This window comes from Odocoileus virginianus, chromosome 2, assembly GCF_023699985.2.
Source record: "Odocoileus virginianus isolate 20LAN1187 ecotype Illinois chromosome 2, Ovbor_1.2, whole genome shotgun sequence".
NCBI classification, from domain to species: domain Eukaryota; kingdom Metazoa; phylum Chordata; class Mammalia; order Artiodactyla; family Cervidae; genus Odocoileus; species Odocoileus virginianus.
Window position 1 is genome coordinate 44,500,683 of NC_069675.1, and position 22,443 is coordinate 44,523,125.

The window sequence follows — 22,443 nt, forward strand, 5'->3', positions numbered from 1 at the left end:
GGTGACAGGTTGTTACATCTGTCGATTTGCATCATTATTTTGTCAATTGTTACATGTGGCAGTTGGGGTCTGATGACACATTCCCTTGTGACATGATTATGATTCTGAGTGCCATGGCATAGCCAGTCCTACCAGAGGCTGTGTGATAATTCCGTTTCCTCATCTCCTTTCTCTACTGTGGAATCTCTGTTCACACAGGCACTATGGTACCTTTGTCAACTGGCATGTACAAGAGCTCATGCAAAACTCTAATAAGGTGATGTCTTGTGGCTGGGCTCAGGGGTAAGGTGGTCACCCATAAGAGATTCTGATAACATATTTAGAGCATACTCAGAATGAAAAATGGGGCTTCTCTGGTGGCTCAGGGGCTTTCCTGGTAGCTCAAATGGTAAAAAATCTGCCTGAAATGCAGGAGACATGGGTTTGATTCCTGGGTCCAGAAGATCCCCTGGAGAAAGGAATGGCTACCCACTCCAGGATTCTTGCCTGGGAAATCCCATGGACAGAGGAGCCTGGTGGACTACAGTCCATGGGGTTGCAGAGTCAGACACGATTGAGTGACTAACACTTTCACTCTCAAAATGCAAACATAGGGGATTTCCCTGTGATCCAGTGGTTAAGATTTAGTGCTTTTATTGCCTTGGGCTTGTGTTCAATCCCTGGACAGAGAACTAAGATCCCATAAGCCAAGCAGCATGGCCCAAAACAAACAATCAAAGCAAAACCAAAAAAACAAACAATCAAAGCAAAACCAAAAAAACAAACAAAAATGAAAAACACAGTAATCTCATCTTGTGGAACCCAGAGAATAGCCTTCCATGGACCCCCAGCTTACCCATCACATTTGAGAAATACCGCACACGATCTGGCACAGTGTATGAAATCACGGGAGGTTCTTGTGAGCAGCAGCACTCATTTTCACCTCATCACCTGGTGCACATCTGACTTTCACGTGTTTGCTTTGTCTAGTGCTCTTGCACTGGAGTACCATGTGCTCCAGGCCAACATTCATTGAAGCATTTGGTTCCTTTGGATCTTTAGCAACTAGATACTACAGAAAACCTTGATGCCCTGGGAGAGGGGTTTCTGACTTCTAGTTGGGGGAGGAGATTAAGAACTTTGCCACCAAAATCACAAGTCCAGAGAAAACAGTTGAGTGGGATGTTTTCCTGTCAAGCTGCTTTGGGGCTTATATCATCTGGCCCCAGAATTGCTGAAGGGCAAAGATGGTTTCCTGAATTAACAATTGGCCATGAGGACTAAAGATGCCTCCCCAAGACCCTGAGACCAAGGGTTGTAATGAATAATTTTTCATGTCAATGAAACATCAATCTGTATTTCTCACACTTGAGGAGATGGTTGGATGGCATCATCAACTCAATGGATGTGAATTTGAGCAAGCTTCGCGAGTTGGTGATAGACAGGGAAGCCTGGCATGCTGCAGTCCATGGGGTCGCAAAGAGTGGGACACTACTGAGTGACTGAACTGAACTGAACTGATGATGTGATATCACTTACATGTCAAATCTTAAAAAATGATACAAATGAACTGATTTACAAAACAGAAAAAGACTCATAGACAGAGAAAACAAGCTAATGGTTACCAAAGGGAAAATGGAGAGCAGTAAATTGGGAATTTGGGTTAATAGATATACCCTCCTATATATAAAATAGATAATCAATAAGAACCTACTGTATACACAGGAAACTATATTCAATATTTTGTAATAATTTTAATGGAAAAAATTCTGAAAAACAATATATGTATATATGTATGTATGTGAATCACTTTCCTATATACCTGAAACATTGTAAATCAACTCTACTTCAATTAAAAATAATAGGCACACAGTTTTTTGCTCCCCCTCCCCAGGAATTGTTTTTCCTAATGATATCATCTCCTTTAGCCTTTTCATTTTATGGGTGAGGAAAGGGAGGTGCACAATGTGGCAGTGACTTACTGAGGTGGCATTGACGTTGATTATTTGACCTGGAAATCATGATAGCCTTGATTTTGGATCTTTCAATTTCTGTTTCCTGGAGTTGGGATATTATGAATCACAGTGTGAGAAATCAGCAACATTTATCCAGAACAAGACAGCACCTTGTGAGCCTTCTCACTTCCATCATTGGGCTGTTCTCATCTAGCACGGTGTCAGTGGATGACCCACCCCAGGCGGAGCACTGCTGGCACCTAAGCATCATTATGAAATGACTTAAGTGCTGACCTATATTGTGCAGTTGTTTCTCAAACTGAAGCAGCATCAGAATCACCTGGGGTATAAACTAAAAGCTCGGGTGTTTGGGCAAAATGTAGACCTAGTAAGTCAAACCTGGGCTTCCTTGGTGGCTCAGCGATAAAGAATTTGTGTGCAATGCAGGAGACTCGGAGTCCATACCTGGGTCAGGAAGATCACCTGGAGAAGGAAATGGCAACCTACTCCAACCTGGAAAATCCCATGGACAGAGGAGCCTGGTGGGCTAGAGTCCATGCGGTCACAAAAGAATCAGACATGACTTAGCAACTAAGCAAGAACGACAAAGTTAAACCCACTCCTCTCACAATTCTGACTGTCTAGGCTTAGAGCTGGGCCTTAGATGAAAGAGAGGTATGTGGCAAGGTATGGAGACAGAGCATGGAGCTTCCAGCTTCTCTGAGGATGTCACTCACTCCAGACCTTCAACATGTTCACCGGCCTAGAAGTTCTCCAAACCCCATCTTTTTGGGTTTTTATGCAGGTTTCACTACATAGATATGATTGATTACATCATTGGCCATTAGCAATTGTTTCAACCTCCAGCCCCTCCCCTGTCCCTGGAGGTCAGAAGTTGGTGGCAATGAAAGTTCCAAACCTTTAATCCAAAGGTTGGTTTCCCAGCAACCTGCAAAAGTCACCTCATAACATAACAAAAGACACATTTATTTCTCTCAACACCTAGAACATTTCAACGGTTTTAGCAGCTCTGTGCCAGAAATGGGGACAGAGATTAAACACGTATTTCTTTTTTAAATATTTATTTTGGCTGTGCTGGGTCTTCGTTGCTGCGCTTGGACTTTCTTTAGTTGTGGTGAGCTAGGGCTACTCTCTAGTTGTGGTTCTCTGGTTTCTCATTGTGATGGCTTTTCTTGTTGCAGAGCACAGGCTCTAGGACCGTGGGCTTCGGTAGCTGCAGCACACGGCTCAGTAGTTGTGACTCATGGGCCAAGTTGCCCGAGGCATGCACAATCTTCCCAGACTAGGGATTGAACCTGTGTCCCCTGCATTGACAGGCCCATTCTTAACCACTGGACAGCCAGAAAAGTCTGAACACGTATTTCTTAATTCAGATCACAACACATGTCCCATATTGGCTGACCTATGTCTTGAAGATATAAAATAATATTTAGCTGAGTACATGAGATTAGAAGCAAATTTCCATGTATGGGCTTTTCCCTTATCACTTAGAAACCTCCCTCAGTTATAAGGGTTGGTGACAAAATCTCTTTCTCAGCGTACAGGGAAGAGGCATGTGCCAAGTGCAGGGGTTGGGAGTGGAATGGGAGTGGAGTGGGGAGGACAGAAAAGCCAGCTCTCAGCAATGCAGTGGTGAACCACTCCCTCCCCATACCTCTTGTAAGCCAGCTCATGAGCTGGTCATCACTATTGGTGTGACCACTTCCTAGGAGCTGGTGAGGCCTGGAAAAACCCTGGCCACACGAGGAGAAAATTTTGTTTTGGGAATTAGAAAGATCAGAGCTAAGAGGATTGGTGACAAATTTTATTTTTTCTATGTGATAACTCAGGCTGTGTTCACGGTCTTTTAAAAACAATGTTTTCCAACAATATGATTTAATAATGAAAAAGTCAGAATTTTTAAAAATTAGATTTTAATTTTAAAAGATATTATTCAAGTTTAATGAAATATTTCACTACTGAACTAAAACTTTGCATTTACCAAATAAAAATATTACATCTTGCAAAAAAAAAAAAAGAGATGTTTCCAAAAACAGAATCACAAAGAGAACAGACATCTCAACCTGCAAAAGTCACCTCATAACATAACAAAAGTCACCTTTATTGCTCTCAACACCTAGGACATTTCAAGGGTTTTAGCAGCTCTGTGCCAGAAATGGGGAAAGAGATTAAACATGCATTTCTTTTTTAAATATTTATTTTATTTTGGCTGTGGAATGAAGGGAATTGGGGAAGGATGGAGGAGTTTGAGATTAGCAGATGCAAGTTATTATATATAGGATGGGTAAACAGCAAGGTCCTATGGTATAGCACAGAGAACTATATTCAGTATTTCTGTGATAAATCATAATGAAAAGAATATTAAAAAGAATAAACACATGCACACAAAGTTCCCTTACATACAAATGAGTTCCATTCCCAGAGTGTGCTCCTAAGTCCAATTTGTTTGTAAGTCCAACAAAGTTGGCCTAATTACCCAACTAATACAAAGAGTTAAATACTGTAATACCATAATACATTTATAATACTCTTCACACAAATAATACATAAAAAACAAACACAAAAAATTATGAAAACATTTAATCCTATAGTACGGTACCTTGAAGAGTACAGTAGTACAGTACAGCAGCTGGCACACAGGGGCTGGCATCCAGTGAACAGGCAAGAAGTGTTACTGACTGGAGGAGGGAGTTGGTAGAGCGGAAAGATCGTCAGCAAGAAGAGGTGGAGGGCAAGGTGCAATTTCACTCATACTTGGTGTTGATGGCACAAGTTCTGGTTCCTTGCTGGATTCAGTTCTATCCACACTCTTGAAAAAATGATCCAGTGATATCTGGGTAGTAGCACACTTGCATCTCTGAAAGTTTGCAACTTGAAGGTTCATATGTAGGGGACTTACTGTGTTTGCGTGTATTTGTTGTTGTTGTTTCGTCACTAAGTTGTGTCCAGCTCTTTTGCAACCCCATGGACTGTAGCCCACCAGGCTCCTCTGTCCATGGGATTTTCCAGTCAACAATACTGGAGCGGGTTGCCATGGCTGCTATTTCCTTCTCCAAGGGATCTTCCCGGCCAGGGACTGAACTCTGCGTTAGCAGGCAGAGTCTTTACTGCTGAGCCCTCAGGGAAGCCACGTGAGTGTATGTGTATATATGTAGATCTCTCTCTCTCTGAAACCTTTGCTGTACATCATTGTCAATCAACTATATGTCGATAAATACATTTAAAAAAAATGTTTCAAATATATCACCGATTGTCTAACTCTTAACATTTGAATTTAAAATAATTTTCCTTTGTCAATGGTGCTCTTTCTTTTTCAAGCAAATCATGACTGTTCATTTTGCCAGTGGGCTGGAGGCCATAGGATGGGGAGGTGGCCCTTCTTGTTCCCCACTGGGCAGATGTACCATTGGTCTGCCTGTAGGTCCTCATCTTGAGGTTGTCTAGATTAACACCCAAGTCTATAGAGAGGGACTAAATGCTTTCATTCATCACTGATTCATATTTTGGGATTGTATTATCTGAATATCTATACTTAAATTTTCATAAACGATTTTATTTTTTCTCTTTGTAAAAGTTTGATGAAAACATTATTGGCTTTCCTATATGACTAAATTTGTTTTTTATTTTTATTTTTTTACTGATATCTGATTTATTTCTACTTTTTAAGTAATATTTTAGCTTTTTTCTTTTGTTTCACACATGACTTTAAAAATGCTACATATAGCTGTTAAGAAATTGTTATGGGAGTTTAATGAAGGAGTGAAATTATGGTTAACAATAAATGATAACTATCATTGTATTATTATTTCCAGAAAATTCATGAAATCTCTTTCTATTTTAACATAAATATTGAGTTATATTGAAGGAATATTTACAACAAATATATTCAAGATATAAATAAAATGGACCAACATGAACTCAGCCCTTAGCTGAAGAAACAGAAGACATTAAGAATACCCATGTGTTCATTCACCATCCCATCACCTTCCCATCCTTCCATTGGATGTAACTGTCATCCTGAATGTGATGGTTATTATTCACTTGCATTTTGTTATAGATTTACCATATACGTATATGCCCTAAACAGATGTTGGGCTTCCCTGGTGGCTCAGTGATAAAGAACCCACCTGCCGATGTAGGAGACACGAGTTCAATTCCTGCTTTGGGAAGATCCCTTGGAGAAGGAAATGGCAACCCACTCCAGTGTTCTTGCCTGGAAAATCCCATGGACAGAGGAACCTGGTGGGCTACAGTTCAGGGCATCGCAAAGAGTCAAACATGACTTAGTGACTAAATGGCAACAAAAATAGATGTTATTTAGTTTTGCATGCTTCTAGACTTCATATAAGTGAAATCATATTGCTTATACCCTTTTACAGCTTGCCTCATGCTCCTGAGATTCATTTGTGGTTCTGTCATGTTAGTTTGGGGCTCTGAAGAGAAGACCCTGAGGTGAAATAAGATGTCAATAAATTTATTGGGAGAAATGCACATGAAAGATATGGGGGGAGGGATAAGGGGCAGTCAGGCAGAGCATTCAAATCATTTATTTTTTTTTTAAATTATATATTTATTTATTTTTTGGTTGTGCCATGATGGATTTGGGATCTTAGCTACCTAACCAGGGATTGAACACATGACTCCTGAGTTGAAATAGCAGAGTCCTAATCACTGGGCTATCGGAGAAGTCCCTGAGCCTTCAAATCATCATGTAGGACTGACACCAGTGATTGAAAAGAGGGAAGGAAGAGTGGGAGGAAGAGCCTCAGCATGCAGTGCAGATGTGAGAACTCCGAGAAAGTCTTGATCAGACTGATGAGGAGATGCACAGCAAAAGTTACCTGTAACAGCTTCTGTGTCCTGATGGAGTCCTGGCTCTGGTCCCCCTCAATGCTCTGTCATTGGCTGGGAGTGTCTCAGGGAGAGTAGCCTTGGCAGGAATATTACAGTGGATCCAGAGGTGTGGCACCTGAGGCCGTCTGCTTACTATTCTCCTTGTGACAGGGTCTCTTAAAGGGAGATCTGAGAGGCACATCTCTGTGGCCACAGCACTTCACCATTGTGCTGCATGAATCGCCTCCTCTCCACGTGTTTGGGGGCAGATCCACTCTGATTCCCTTTTTCCTAAGGGGGAACTTGGAAGCAGTATATAAATGGATGGACTACTGCACCTATTTCTGCAATTGGTCCCAGTGACTGGTTTCTACTGTCTCCCTTCTCCACTGTCTATTCTGGATTCCCTTTATCCTCAGTGATCACCTTGGCAGGTCTTAGTGGTCTTAGTGGCTTTTCTGGTGATCTAACCAAAGATCTCATCCATGAGAAGTCTGACCATTTAGTTATCATGTTCTTGTGATTGTTTAGTCAATAAGTCTGCCTGACTCTTTTTGACTACATGGACTGCCAGGCTTCCATGTCCTTCACTCTCTCCCAGAATTTAGACAACTCTTGTCCATTGAGTTGTTGATGTCATCCAACCATCTCATCCTCTGTTGCCTTCTTCTCTTCCCGCTCTGTCTTTCCCAGCATCAGGATCTTTTCCAATGAGTCAGCTCTTCACCTCAGTTGGCCAAAGTATTGGAGATTCAGCTTCAGCATCAGTCCTTCCAATGAATATTCAGGATTGATGTCCTTTAGGATTAACTGATTTTATCTCCCTGCTGTTCAAGGGACTCTCAAGAGTCTTCTCCAGCACCACAATTCAAAAGCATTAATTCTTGGGCACAGCCTTCTTTATGGTCCAACTTAGGTGTTCTTACATGTACTTATTTGCAGTTACAATTAGGCAAAGGGATACTAAAGGTATCCAAGCAGATCACCTGAGTTCCTTGTGTATTCTTATAGTTTAGTCACTAAGCATGTCCAACTCTTGCGACCCCATGGACTGTAGCCCAACAGGCTCCTCTGTCCAAGCAATTTTCCAGGCAAGAATACTGGAATGGGTTTCCATTTTCAGTATTCTCCAGGGGATCGTCTCAATACAAGAATCAAACTGGCATCTCTTGCATTGCAGGAGGATTCTTTACCGCTGAACCCCCAGGGAAGCCCTTCTTGTATATTACACAAGTAATATTTCTCCCTGTCTTCATGTGTATGGGAAACTCTACCTCCTCCTTCATAGGCTGCATCCTGAAGGATGACTTCCATCCTCCAAGAGTACTGCCACTGAGAGGTACTTCAGTTATACCTCCAATATGCCACCCAAAGCTCCATTAAGTTGACTACTTCTGGATGGACCAGTGGATCCAGGGAAGTAGTAGAGTTGGCTCATACTGTTTAGAAAAGGCCAAATGTTACATCTTCAGATTTTGAAAGCCAGTTGGTAACTTGAAATTGCCCAAGTTGGGGATATCTATATCATAGATACTGACAGTCACCACAAGTTTTGTCTTATGTTCTGTTTGTTTATTTCCTAGAAAGAAAATAGTTAAAAATTTACCAGCATACTATTGAGTGGATTCAATGGTCATGGGCCTCTTTTAGCCCCTCCTTCATTATAAAATGAATTCTATGCTTGGGTGCTATCTTGTGTGGGATTCCGTTCCTGTAGATCAGTCATCCCATAGTAGTGGTGATTGAGGCTCTGAAGGCAGAAATGGTATATACATCAATCCCTCTGAGGGCACACTGTTGCCCTTCCAAGAGGGAAAAGATCTGACACGTCAGTAACTTGCCACCATGAGATTAATCAGACTCCTTGAAGAATACTGCCACATCAGGGGCTCAGTATTAGTCTCTGTTGCTAATAAGTTACACAGTCATCCTTGGTAAGTGGAAATGCCTTCTATTGAGCCCTATAGTTTTCTTTTCTTGTGTTGTCCTTCTTTGGTTTTGGTGTCACTATGATGCTAGTCTCATAAAATGAGTTTAGGCCATCTTCAATTTTTTGGAAGAGTCTGGGAAGTTAATTATTTAAATGTTTAGTAGAATTCACCCTCTGATCCTGGGCTTTTCTTTTTTGGTAAGTTTTTGATTACTGATCCTCCTTACTCATTTTTGGTCTGCCCAGATTTTCTTTCTTCATGATACTGTCTTGGTAAGTTGCATATTTCTAGGTATTTCTTCTAGGTTGTTTTATTTGTTGGTATGTAATTGTTTATAGTGGTCTCTTATGATCTTTTGTACTTAATGTAATGTAAGTTGTAATGTCTTTTCTTTCATTTCTGATTTGATTTGAGTCCTCTCTTTTTTTCTTAACTAGTCTAGCTGAAGATTTGCCTATTATGCTTATCTTTTCAAAAAACAAAGTCTAAACCACTACAATATTGTAAACTAATTAGCCTCCAACTAATAAAAATAAATGAAAAAAAAATCTGAAAACAAACAAACAAACAAAAAAAACAAAGTCTTAGTTTCATTGATCTTTGTGTGTTTGATTTCTATTTCATTTACTTCTGCTCTGATCTTTGTAATTTCCTTTCTTCTGTGAACATTGAGATTAGTTTACTCTTCTTTTCTGTTCTTGAGATATAAAGTTAGGCTGTTTATTTAAAACCTTTCTCTTTTCCTAATGTGTTTATTATTATAAACTTTCCCCTTAGCACTGCTTTTATTGCAAACCATAAATTTTGTTATACTGCATTTTCATTTTTGTTTGGTTGAAGTTATTTTAAAATTTCCCCTTTGGCTTATTTCTTTGATGTATTAGTTATTTAAGTACATGTTGTTTAATTTTCACATATTTGTTTTTTTTCACTTTTTCTCCTGTTATTGATTTCTAGTTTCTTTATTTTTATTTATTTCTTGGCTGCACCATTTGCCCATGGGATCTTATTTTCCTAACCAGGGATCAAACCCACAATCCCTGCAGTGGAAGCTTGGAGTCTTAACCATTGGACCACCAGGGAAGTCCCTCTTCATATATTTTCTTGTTACTAGTTACTGCTTTTTCTTTTCTTAAAGAAGTTTCTTAACATTTCTTTAGACTCTTTTGCAACCCCATGGGCTGTAACCCACCAGGTTCCTCTGTCCATGGGATGTTCCAGGCAAGAATACTGAAGTGGATTGCCATTTTCTACTCCAAGGGATCTTCCTGACCCAGGGATCGAACCTGTGTCTCTTGTGTCTTCTGCATCGGCAGTTGGGTTCTTTACCAGCTGAACCACCTGGGAAGCCCTTTCTTCTTCTGGTATCACTACAATGTGGATGCTATTCTGTTTGTTGTTGTTCAATAGGTCCCTTAAGCTACATTCACTTTTAAAAATTCTTTTTGCTGCTCTGTTTGGGTGATTTCTACTACCTCTCTTTGAGGTCACTGATTTATTCATCTACTTCATATAGTTTGCTGTTCAACCCTGTTAGTGTATTTTATTTTTCAGTTCAGCTATTACATTCTTCAGGTCTGTGACTTCTGTTTCATACTTTCTTATTTTTTTTGTCTCTTTCTTACAGTTCTCACTGTGTTCATCCATTCTTCTCTTGTTTTTGTAAGCATCTTTATGACCATTACTTTGAACTCTATCAGGTAGATTACTTATCTCTATTTCACTAGGGTCCTTCTCTAAGGTTTTAGCTTGTTTTTTCATTTGGAATATATTCCTCTGTCTCCCCATTCTGCTTAATGCTCTGTGTTTGTTTCTATGTCTTAGGTAAAACAGTGATCTCTCCAAGTCTTAAAGGAGTGGCCTAGTGCAAAAATGACTCATGGGGTCCAGTTGCACTACTTCTCTGGGCACCAGAGGTAGGCAGTCAAGGGACATCTCTATGTGGACTGGGTGTAATTTCTAGCATTAGTAGGGCCACAGCGGTGGCATGGTGGGATCAGGTGTGCCTACTGGCTTTAACAGGGAAAGAGGGAGTGCCAAAATGGTGCCCACCAGTGCTGACACTAGCAAGGCCAAAAGAGAACTCAAAGATGATACCTGTCAGTGCTTCCATCTCCAGAGAGTCTCAGCAAGTTTCTGCATCTCCAGAAGTCCCCCCAAGTCTAGCAAGTCAAACTCCTCTACACATGGTCCAGGCACCCTTCAAACTGCCAATCCTGTGTGAGGTCCCAGGGCAAGTGAGTCAGTGTATGAGCCGTTTAAGAGCAGTTTCTCCATTCTCTACGGCTCTATGGGAATAAACCACATTTGTTTTCATAGGCAGAGAGTTTGTGGGCTTGTCTCTTTGGCATCAGTCCCCAGGGTTTTGAATGCTTTATGTGGAGTATAAACACCTTACTCTTCAGGACAAAGTTCCATATTCTTTTCAGATATCTCCCTCACTTGTGGGTTGCCATGTCTTGGATGTGGTATTTGGTGAGACCAAGTCTCTGCTTCTCCTACCCATCTCAATATGGCCTTTTTTAATCTTTGTTGTAGATGCAAGTTGAGCTAGTTTTGTAGATTTAGTGTGTCCTTGTGATGTGAGTTCAGGATCTTTGTACATCACCATTTTAAAGTGGAAGCCTTCTTTTCTATTTTAAAAAAGTTTTATTTATTTTATTTTGGGCTGTGTTGGGTCTTTGTTGCTGCGTGGGTTTTTCTCTAGTTGCAGATAGTGGGAGCTGCTCTCTAGTTAAAGTGTGCAGGCATCTCATGGTGGTGGCTTCCCTTGTGGAGCATGAACCCAATAACTGTGGTGCCCAGGCTTAGTTGCTCCATGACATATGGGGTTCTCCCGGATCAGGAGTCAAATCTGTCCATGTCTCCTGCCTTGGCAGGGAGATTTTACCACTGAGCCACCAGGGAAGCCCCCTCTTTTCTATTTTTAATTATTTTTTTTCTGTTTTTCTCCTCTAATTGAATAATTTCAAATGACCTGTCTTCTGTTGCTCTAATTCTTTTTTTGTTAAATCCAGTCTGTTGTTGAAGCTGTCTGTGGAATTCATCAGCTTGGTCATAGCAGAGTTGAAGAGTCCTTCAACTCCAAGATTCCTGTTTATTTTTATTTAATGATTTCTCTTTCTTTGTTGGACTCATTTTTTTAAGTTATCAATTTTTAATTTAATTTAATATCCAGCATGACTTGTGGGATATTAGTTCGCTGATCAGGGCTCAAACACAAGCTCTTGGCAGTGAAAGCAGGGAGTCCTAACCACTGGACTGTTAAAGAATGCCCTAAACTAATTTTTTTATGCATTATGCTACTAATTTTATTTTGTTTTCTCTGTGTTCTTGTAGTTCACTGAATTTCTTAAGAGGATTATTCAGAATTATTTGTCAGTCCATTTATCTCTTTTTCTTTAGGGCCAATTATTGAAGCTTCTCTGGTGGCTCAGAGGATAAAGAATCTGTCTACAGTACAGGAGATCTGGGTTCAGTCCCTGGGTCAGGAAGATACCCTGGAGAAGGGAACGGCAACCCACTTCAGTGTTCTTGCCTGGAGAATCCCATGGGCAGTTAGCTTGGTAGGCTACAATCCATGGGGTTGTGGAGTTGGACACAACTGAGAAACTACTACTACAACTACTATTGGAGCTTTATTAATTTCCTTTGGTGGTGTCATGTTTCCTTAATTTTTGTGATTTTTGTGGCCTTCATTGTCTGTGCATTTAAGAAAGTAGTTGTCTCTTCCAGTCTTTACAGTCTGGCTTTGGAAGGGAAAGCCCTTGACCAGTCAGCCTGTCCAGAGATTCTGAGTAAGGCATCTGGTGGTGTCCTTGGGTGTTTGCTGCTGGAGTTCTCAGACAGGCAGGTGGTGCCTGGGTCAGCAGGTGACCATACCTGGTGCTTGGATCCACAGGGTCAATTTTTGTGACAAACTACCTTTGTGTCTGGGTTCACTGGGGTTGACCAGGTGCCTGAGTCTGTGATGGTAAGCCTGGGACCTGAGTCTGTGTGGGTGGGCCTGGATCCTGGGTCTGTGCCAGCCAGTCTGGTCATGGGGACCACTGGGGTGGGTCTGGCATCTGGGTCCATAGGAGCTGGCCTGGTGCTGGGGCAAGCCTAGAGTCTGGGTTCACAGGAGCTTGGAAGCTGGGGTTACCTAGCATTTGGGTGAACCTGACAACTGGGGCTGTAGGAGTCAGCCTATAGCCTATAGTTCCAGGGCTCATGGGGCCAACCTGGAGGTTGAATCCAAGGGACAAGTCTGGAGGTTGGGACCATGGGAGTCAATCTGAAAGCTGGGGCCATGGGAGCAGCCAAATGCTGGCTGGGCTGGACGGGGCTGGGAGTCTGTATCCACAGAAGTTTGCCAAGAGTCCAGGCCAGGGAAGCCAGCCTAAAGTCTGAGGCCATGGGGCTGCCTGGTGCTGCCGTGGGTCAGGAGCCTGGCTCCACAGGAGCCTGCCTGGAGCCTGGGGCCAATGGTATCATCCTTGCATTGGGGCAGGCCAAGAGCCTAGTTCCATGAAAGCTCATCTGGAGTATCAGTCTGTAGAAGCCATCTTGGAGCTGGGCAGATGGGAACCTGGGGCCATGGAGTCAACCTGGTGCTAAGGCAGGTCAGGAGCCTACCAGAGCCTGGGTTCATAGGAACCTGCCTGGCGCTGGGTGGGCTGTAACCTGGCTTTGTGCAAGCCCACCAGGAGCCTGGGGTCATGGGAACTGGCCTGATGCTGTGGTGGGCTGATGGTGGAGTCCACTGTGACGTCAGGTCCTTCCTTCACTTCCTTCTCCCATAGGTTAGATGTCTGTCTCCACAGGGGAGGGGTGACGGGAGTATGTGAAACTGTCTTTCCTATGTTTTTCAATGCATCTTTTCTTACTTCCATGTTCCACCCAAGTGATGTAATCCCTCACCTGTGAAGCTCTTGTGAAGGTATTTCAGAGCATGGAGAGTTGTTCAAATGGATGTTTCTGGGAGGGGACAAGCCCTAGAAATCCCTAAACCACCACCTTGTTGATGTCATTCTCTAATTCTTCTGCTGTGTGCTGTCTATTGCCAAATACAAATATTGGCTTATTTTATTTTGTAATGTATTTTACAGTGCAAGAGATACTGTTTGCTTCTTCCATTTTTGCCACTTTTCATAGCTTGCTGTTCTAGAAAGATGTTCTTATTCATCATTTGTTTCTTAAACATGGTTAGGACAGTTGTTTTAAGCTCTGTGTATAATAGTTACAAAATGTGATCTGTGTGTGGATATGTTTCTGTTTTCCCTTTCTTTCTTACTTTTACTTTCTCCTTCCCTCCTTCTCTCCCTCCCTTCCTTTCTCTTTCCTTTCTTTCCTTTTGCTCTTATTCTTTTTTGTGTGTATGCCTGGTAATCTTCAACTACTTATGGCTTGTCTTTGGAATGACTCTGCTCACCTCTAGAGAGACTTTCTCTTTCCTTCTGGTAGAAAGTACTTGGCTTAAATGAAACCAAATATAGTTTGAGAGTACCTGGTTCAATCAAACTCTAAGTACTCCAAGTGAAAATCCTTGTGAGGGTCTGTCCAGCATCACAGACCTTCAGTAATGACTTCTTTTCTTTACTACTGTCATCTCTCCTCGCCCCCTGCCCTCCCAGTGCCAAGACAGCCTATCTCATGGGTTCCAGAGGCTGAGAAAATTTGAGAGTGGGTCTAGGGCTGGTTTGCTTGTTCCTTCCCCAGGCCCAGGCCTACCGTGAATCCCAACTTCTTTCTTTCTATGCTTATAGAGTATTGACAGTGGTGTGTCCTATATCAGCATAGAACATATTGTAGTTAAAGCTGTTTAAAAACATTTCAGGTCCTGATTCTGTAAGCCTGGGGTAGAACCTGAGATTCTGCATTTCTGGTAAACTGTTGGTTGTTGCCAGTGCTGCTGCTCCAAGGACCACACTTTGAACATCAAGAATGTGCAGAACAAGGACAGTTCCATGTGATTTGCCATCAGGTGAACCACAGAAAAATTGAGTTGTGGGGATTATACTATCAGAACTGGGATGGATTTGTGGGGCTGAGATGACTGTATTAGACTTTAAACTGAATAATGAAGGATAGATATGGATGGACAAAGGAATTACATTTCAAGGCAAATTCAGTTCTGGCTAGCTAAGAGAGTAGGGAAGTTGTATCTCTAAACTGTATCCCTATGGAGTTATTTTCTTGCAGAGAGAGAAATTTCCTTCATCGTATTTGATTCAATTTCCCTTCTTAGGCTTATCTATTCCCTTAGCTATGAAGGATGTCACTTCCCTATTAGGGAGAGAGACACAGAGGTCTTGGGTTATTTGGTATCACCTAAGCCCCCGTCACCTCTGATAATGGTACTATGGGCTAAGTTCCCAGGTCATATAGAGCTCCATGTTTTATAGGATGCAATAAAGAATCTGGAAGGACCACATATCCTATTGACTGTGGTCATGAACCGGTTTGCATTAGTATATGTGGCATCTATACTAGTGTGTCCTGGATGTTTGCTTCTTTGTATCTGATGGCAGGATATTGAGCCCCTCTTCTTAAGATAGCCAAGTGCATTCAGTCCTGTGTAAGGAGCATGGGGGTGATGTCACAAATTCTGGACTTTCTTCTGCCATGTCCTTCTCAAGGGGACCTTTCCCATCCAGGGATCCAACTAGTGTCTCCTGCAACTCCTGCCTTGACAGGTGGATTCTTTTAACACTGAGCCACCTGGGAAGCCTTTTCTTCTTAGAGCATGGGAATCAACTCATGCTAAGCGATGCTCTAGGCAGGACCTCTTTATAGACTCAACTTGATTCGGAATCCCAGTTTTGACTCAAAGAAACTTGCTATACATTTAAATGTCAGTGCTTCATGACTCCACACTCTTAAGAGGACAGCTCACCAGCTTATCATGGGCTACCCAGGACAAGATCAAGAAGCAAGAATCTTTGGAGAGGGTAAAGGTGTGAACATGAGGGTGTCTTTATGAGGTGAGGTAGGCTGATGAGGTAGTTAGGAACCCCATGAGAAATGTTAGCACAATCCCATCAAAGGCTGAAGAACCTGAGACATTTACTCACCAATCCCCTCCCCAACTGGTTGAAGTTGCCCCTGAGATGCAAGCCCTTGACGTAGAGCAGACAGGAGCTGGGAACCACTACAGACAGTGAACTCAGATGGGCTGAAAGGTTGGAACAGTCTCACCAGCACTGCCTGTTTCCCTTTGCGGAAGAGCTAATGCATGTCTTCTAGCACAGGAAATAGAGCATCTAGAAGCCACTACTCCAGAGTCCATGAGGGGCAGGGTGTGCAGGAGCTGACCTTGTTTAGGCAAGGCTTTCCTTGAGTGGAGAAGCAGCATTCACACTCGCTCTGAAAAGCTGGAGGAGCATACACTGGAGTGTTTGTATTTTTTCATCTAAGATTGGCAGGGGATAAGATGACCGGACCCAGGAGTGGTTGGAAATTACACAGGCCTTAGGGGACCACTCCCTTTCTAAGTCTACCTTGAACCCACTATGGGTTTCCACTCTTTGGAATAAGATTAGTGTTAACATTTTGCAGCATCATTGCTTAGTCATCAGCCATGGGACAGTCCCATAACACTTCTTTCCTCAAACTCAGTGTTGATGACAATGTTTCCTGGTGACTGCTCTTAAAAACTTAGCATGCCTCCTTTTTCACGGTGCGTGAACAGGTTGCAACCCTGCCCCAGTTGATATTTCTTTATATAAAGCCTCACTAAATTCCCCTGGTATCAGGAACTGACGAATACTCAGGGTGCTGGGAAGTCCTAGCCCCAGTGAGGCAGAACCTCCTCCTTTCTTGATGTGGATCAAAGGCTCGGGCCCTATTGGACTCCGTCAGAGCACCTGAGCATAGAAAAAGCCATAGTCCATAGACATAGGGACACAGCGTCCTCCATAGCTGCAAAGCCTGCTGACCTTTGATCTTCTCTGCTTCTAGATCTCTGGCCTTGGCCCTCCTGTCATCTTTAGGCTCTGGGTTTAGGCCTGAATGCAGGTACCGCTGCTTCTGCTGGAAGGTAGGCTACGTCCAAGAAGGTGAACAGGAGAGGGAGCAAGGTGAGTTCTGGGACCGTAGATTCTCCCTGGGGTTGCTGTTGGCTCATTAGCTCTTTTTCTGACTCAAGGTCAAACCGTGGCTTGGGACTGACTTAGATTCTCTTGTGGGATCCATCTGCACATAAATGTCTTCACACCTTGGCAGTTCCGAAACACCATCATCCAAAAGGAATGAAAGAATGAAAGGTCCAGGTGAAGATGTACATGGAAGGACAAAAATATTGGAAAGGGAGGATATTTGGTACTCTCCTGTTCACATTTGCCTTTTGATTTTCTCTACAGTATTATCCAGGATACACCCAATTCTGGTGGATATTCAGGATGTCAACCATCTGGTATGGGTCCTTCAAGGCCAGACCCTCACAGCTGTCCCCAGGAAGGACCAGATGGATCCAGGTGAGTGGTCAAGGCCTGTCCAAGGCATTTCCTTTGACCAGTGCTGCTGTGTGTCGTGTGCTCAGCTTTTTCGTTTCACTGTGAATAGACTTGTTAACTGGGCTTATCTCACAGGTTGTAATGAATGAGAGAGTGATCTGTGATTATGTTGTGTTCCCAGTCACTGTTACCTTAATCTCATGCAAGTACACAGAGACTCTTGAGAAGGGCAGGGGGAATCCTGTCTACTTGGGACTGAAGGAGCCGGAGCTTTGCCTATTCTGCACGAAGGTCAAGGGGCAGCCTGTGCTGCAGCTTCAGGTGAGTATGGAAAATAAGGGTCTTGTCTATGCCTGACTAGGAGTAAAAGTGAGTGTTAGTTGTTCAGTTGTGTCCGATTTTGCCACCACATGGACTGTAGCCCTGCCAGGTTCCTCTGTCCATGGGGTTCTCCAGGCAAGAGTACTGGAGTGGGTTGCCATTTCCTACTCCAGGGGATCTTCCCCACCCAGGGATCGAACCCCAGTCTCCAGCATTGGGGCCAGATTTTTGACCATCTGAGCCATAGTATTTACCCCCATAGGAGGAAGATGTCCCTGGTGGCTCAGATGGTAAAGCGCCTGCCTACAATGCAGGAGACCCAGGTTCAATCCCTGGGTTGGCAAGATCTCCTGGAGAAGGAAATGACAACCCACTCCAGTATTCTTGCCTGGAAAATCCCGTGGACGGAGAAGCCTGGTAGGCTACAGTCCATGGGGTCGCAAAGAGTCGGACACGACTGAGCGACTTCATTTAGCACTTAGGAGGAAGATGTGCATTTATTTCACTAAGTGCTCATTTGATGGAAAATTTAACTTTTTAGAATCTTTGTTAAATTTATGTTTTTCCTAGCTGTGCCGGCTCTTCCTTGCTGTGCATGGGCATTCTCTAGTTGCTGAGGACAGGGGCTATTCTCTAACCGCGGTGCACAGGCTTCTCACTGTGCGCTGAGAAGTGGTGGCTTCTCTTGTTGCAAAACGTGGGCTCCAGGGCACGAGGGCCTCAATGGTTGTGGCACACAGGCTTAGTTTCCCCGCGGCATGTGGGAGCTTCCCAGACCAGGGATCGAACCTGTGTTCCCTGCATTGACAGGCCCATTCCTAACCACTGGACCACCAGAGAAGTCCTCTAGAATCTTTTAAAGGACAAATTATTGGTTATCCTTATGCATACTTATCTTTGGTTCTTTTTAGGATGCATGTATTATGAAACAAGGAAAAATTGCAGGGGTATTTTGAAACTAATCTGCTAAAATCATTTGTATTTCTTAAGAAGTATTTCAGCAACGAGGAAGGCTTTTAGATTTATTCTTGACTATATATATGAATCTCTCTCTGTTTCTCTGTCTCTCTCACACACATATACACACACAGTCATCCCTTGGCATCTTTGATGGATTTGGTGCAGGACTCCTTTACCCCTCATGGATACCAGAGTGGATGCTCAAGTTCCTATATGACCTATATAATTATGTAACCTATCCTTTAAATCAGCTCTAGATTACTTAATAATACCTAATACAGTAAGATGGAGAAGGCAATGGCACCCCACTCCAGTACTCTTGCCTGGAAGATCCCGTGGATGGAGGAGCCTGGTAGGCTACAATCCATGGGGTTGCTAAGAGTCGGACACGACTGAGCAACTTCCCTTTCACTTTTTACTTTCATGCATTGGAGAAGGAAATGGCAACCCACTCCAGTGTTCTTGCCTGGAGAATCCCAGGGACGGGGGAGCCTGGTGGGCTGACGTCTATGGGGTCACACAGAGTCAGACACGACTGAAGTGACTTAGCAGTAGCAGTAGCAGCAGCAGCAATACAGTGAGAACACTATATAAATAGTTGCCAGCACAAAGAAAATTCAAGTTTTGCTTTTTTGGAACTTTCTGGATTTTTTTGTTTTTTTCCAAATATTTTTGGTCCTCAGTTGGTTTACTCCAAGTACGCAGAATCTGTTGATAGGAAGGGTCAACTGCACATGTGTGGGTGGAATCAGTTTTGACACTTTCAGCAGTTTATTATCACTAGGTGGGTGAGCAAATTAAAACATGTTTTTGACAGGAGATAGTTTTCAACTATAAGTGAACAAGCAATTCTCTATAACAAACATTTTAATAATGCTATTCTCCATTATTTAAAAATATTTTAAGTTATAGGAGGATCACAAACCAGGCCTCTATGTGCTTTAGGAAATCTCTTGATTCCTTGATCTATATATTCTATAGGTTTCCCAGGTGGCCCTAGTAGTAAAGAACCTGCCTGCTAATGCAAAATATGTAAGAGACGCAGGTTTGATCCCTGGATAGGGAAGATCCCCGGAAGGCAGGCATGGCAACCCACTCCAATATTCTTGCCTGCGGAATCCCATGGACAGAGGAGCCTGGCAGGCTATAGTTCATAGAGTCGCAAAGAGTTGGACACAACTGAAGGGACTTAGCATGCATGCATGTAAGTTCTCTATCTATATTTATTCTACTGGAAAGAAGAGTGAAAGTGAAAGTCACTCAGTCATGTCTGACTCTTTGGAACCCCATGAACTAAACAGTCCATGCAATTCTCCTGGCCAGAATACTGGAGTCAGTGGCTATTCCCTTCTCCAGGGGATCTTCCCAACCCAGGGGCCGAACCTAGGTCTCCCCCATTGCGGGCAGATTCTTTGCCAGCTGAGCTGCCAGGGAAGACCACCTACTGGAGTCAGGAATAAATGTAAAAGCCTTCAGCAAACAAGCACAGGCAGACACTCAATTTGATGACAAGATGGAAAATAGTGGTTTAATGATGGGCAATTTTGCCCCTGACAAATTTTTCAATGTCTGGTGATATTTTTAGTTACCACACCTAGCAACTGGGGGATTCTGCTGATCTCTATTGGATAGAGGCCAGGGGTGCTGTTAAACTTCCCAGCATACGCAAGACAGACCCTGACAACAAAAGATTATTCTGCCCAAAACATCCATAGTTCTGAGGTTAGAGACACTTGATATGAAACCACTCTATTTAAATTCATGATAACTGTTATGTAACTATTCCTTGGGTTTATAAGGAACAGGTAATGGCTAAATCTGTGCTTTGTATTCTCAAAAACGTTGATGTCAACACTGTTCTTCTTCAAAGGCTCACATTAAGAACCATTGAAATTAGTGGTCTAAGTTTTCACTCCTAAACTTAACATCTCTAAAGTATTTGGGGCTGATAATTTTTAATGGTTAATATGAAATAGAGGTGCCCAGGCCTGTTTCAACAGAGAAGACAATCTTGAATAGGAACTGTTAGTGTGCAGAGTGTGGAACAACTCAAACAGTGATGTTTCTCCCTGGGACCTCCTTCTCACCCTTTAGGAACAGAACATAATGGATCTGTACCACCAAACTGAGCCTGTGAAGCCTTTTCTCTTCTACCATGACCAGAAAGGCAGGGCCTCCAGCTTTGAGTCTGTGGCCTTCCCTGGCTGGTTCATCGGCTCCTGCTCCAATGGAAGTTGTCCTGTGATTATCACCCAAGAACTGGGGAAAATCTACACTACTGACTTTGGGTTCACAGTACTACAGGCTTAAGGCTAGTCTAGGGATGAGAGTTGTTCTCTGCAAAGAGAATCTTGTCTTTGGTTTCCTCCATTCAAGCTCTTTAAGTGCTTCTGAATCACAGCACTGCAAATCAGCAATACTTTAATTAATTAAGAAAAAAAGAGAGAAAAGTGCTTCGGAGATGAACATTGTCATACCGATCATTCAACAAGGAAAGGCAGAATTGCCAGAATTATGTCCATTTCATTTTTGCAGGGCTTTCAAGTTCCCCAGCCATGAATTGAACCATCTTAGTCAGAGAAGGCGATGGCACCCCACTCCAATACTCTTGCCTGGAAAATCCCATGGACGGAGGAGCCTGGTAGGCTGCAGTCCACGGGGTCGTGAAGAGTCAGACATGACTGAGCAACTTCACTTTCACTTTTCACTTTCATGCATTGGAGAAGGAAATGGTAACCCACTCCAGTGTTCTTGCCTGGAGAATCCCAGGGACAGGGGAGCCTGGTGGGCTGCCGTCCATGGGGTCGCACATAGTCAGACACGACTGAAGCGACTTAGCAGCAGCAGCAGCAGCAGTCTTAAAGGAAGAAAGAATCTTGGTTAAGCTTTTCACCCAAGAGTATCCTACTGACCTCAACACATGCATTCAGTGACAACATACACACAACACTGGGCCAAGTTGTGTGCCTTCTGCCAGGAACCACATGGACAAAAGTGCAGGGAAATTGAGGGTCTTTGCTATGGCTTTGTAGTTAAATTATGACACTTTGACAAAAATACTAAAGAAAACTCTACTTAACATACCTGCTAATGATGCTTCAAATAACAAATGAAGGTGATGATTCTTTCATTTGGAGTCCAGATCTCTGGATTTTCAGATATGTTGCACTGTGGCAATGTATCAAGATCTTTTGGATCCTGGTAGGGAAAAGCAGACAGACAAGTTCCATAGAAGAAAAGACTAAGAAGAAAGCTGGAACCCCTTGTGGGCATGGCTTGTGTCTCAGTGAAGTTATGTTCTCTGCTGGTTTGAATGAAGAACTAGTGTTGTTTATGAAGCTTTCACCTAAAGTGTTATCACTGGATCTCATGGAAAGTCAAATTTATGAAATAAAAAATTTGCTCTTCTCAGTTGCTGCTATGAATGGAATGACTTTAATGGGATATCATGATCATAATACTGATTCCTTACATTCATAAGGAGTTTTACCATTTGTTCCCATGAAATGATAAAAGCAGGTTCCCATGAAATCTCCCACTTTTAAGAAGAACCCAGTAGGATAGTTGTAGAAGGTGGTATCTTCCTAAACTCAGGTTTCCCCTGGCCTCACTACTGGGGTGGTGGTACAAATAAAGCATCATTAGTAGATATCATACTCCATATTTTACACATAATGCTACCACACAGCTAACAAAACACTCCCCTATCCTATCCCAGAAAGAGCTTCTGAGAGTCTCCTGTGGGTTTTTTCCATGAACTCACAGGCCATGATCTGGCAAGGCATACACTCATCTAGAGCATAGTGATAACAAGACTTATCTCTTCCTCTACACTTTATGAAATAACATTTGTTCCCAATAACATGACAATAATCATGTCAGTAAACAGCATTCTCTGTAAATACGTGGATTTCTTTTTTAAAAATTTATTCATTTATTTAATCTTGGCTGCACTGGGTCTTGGTTGCAGTGTGGACTTTTCTCTAGTTGCAGTGCATGGGCTTCTCA

The 22,443-nt window shown here is 42.7% G+C and overlaps 1 protein-coding gene across 1 annotated transcript; it reads left to right on the forward strand.

Moving 5' to 3' along the window:
* Nucleotides 1-127: 127 nt before the first annotated feature.
* Nucleotides 128-21,846, forward strand: LOC110132599 (interleukin 36 alpha). The gene is made up of 5 exons (XM_020886040.2): nucleotides 128-256; nucleotides 14,538-14,684; nucleotides 16,661-17,175; nucleotides 17,336-17,475; nucleotides 20,530-21,846. The coding sequence occupies exons 3-5, from the start codon at nucleotides 16,905-16,907 to the stop codon at nucleotides 20,743-20,745; spliced, it is 627 nt and encodes a 208-aa protein (XP_020741699.2). The 5' UTR covers nucleotides 128-256; nucleotides 14,538-14,684; nucleotides 16,661-16,904; the 3' UTR covers nucleotides 20,746-21,846.
* The last annotated feature ends 597 nt before the right edge of the window (nucleotides 21,847-22,443 follow it).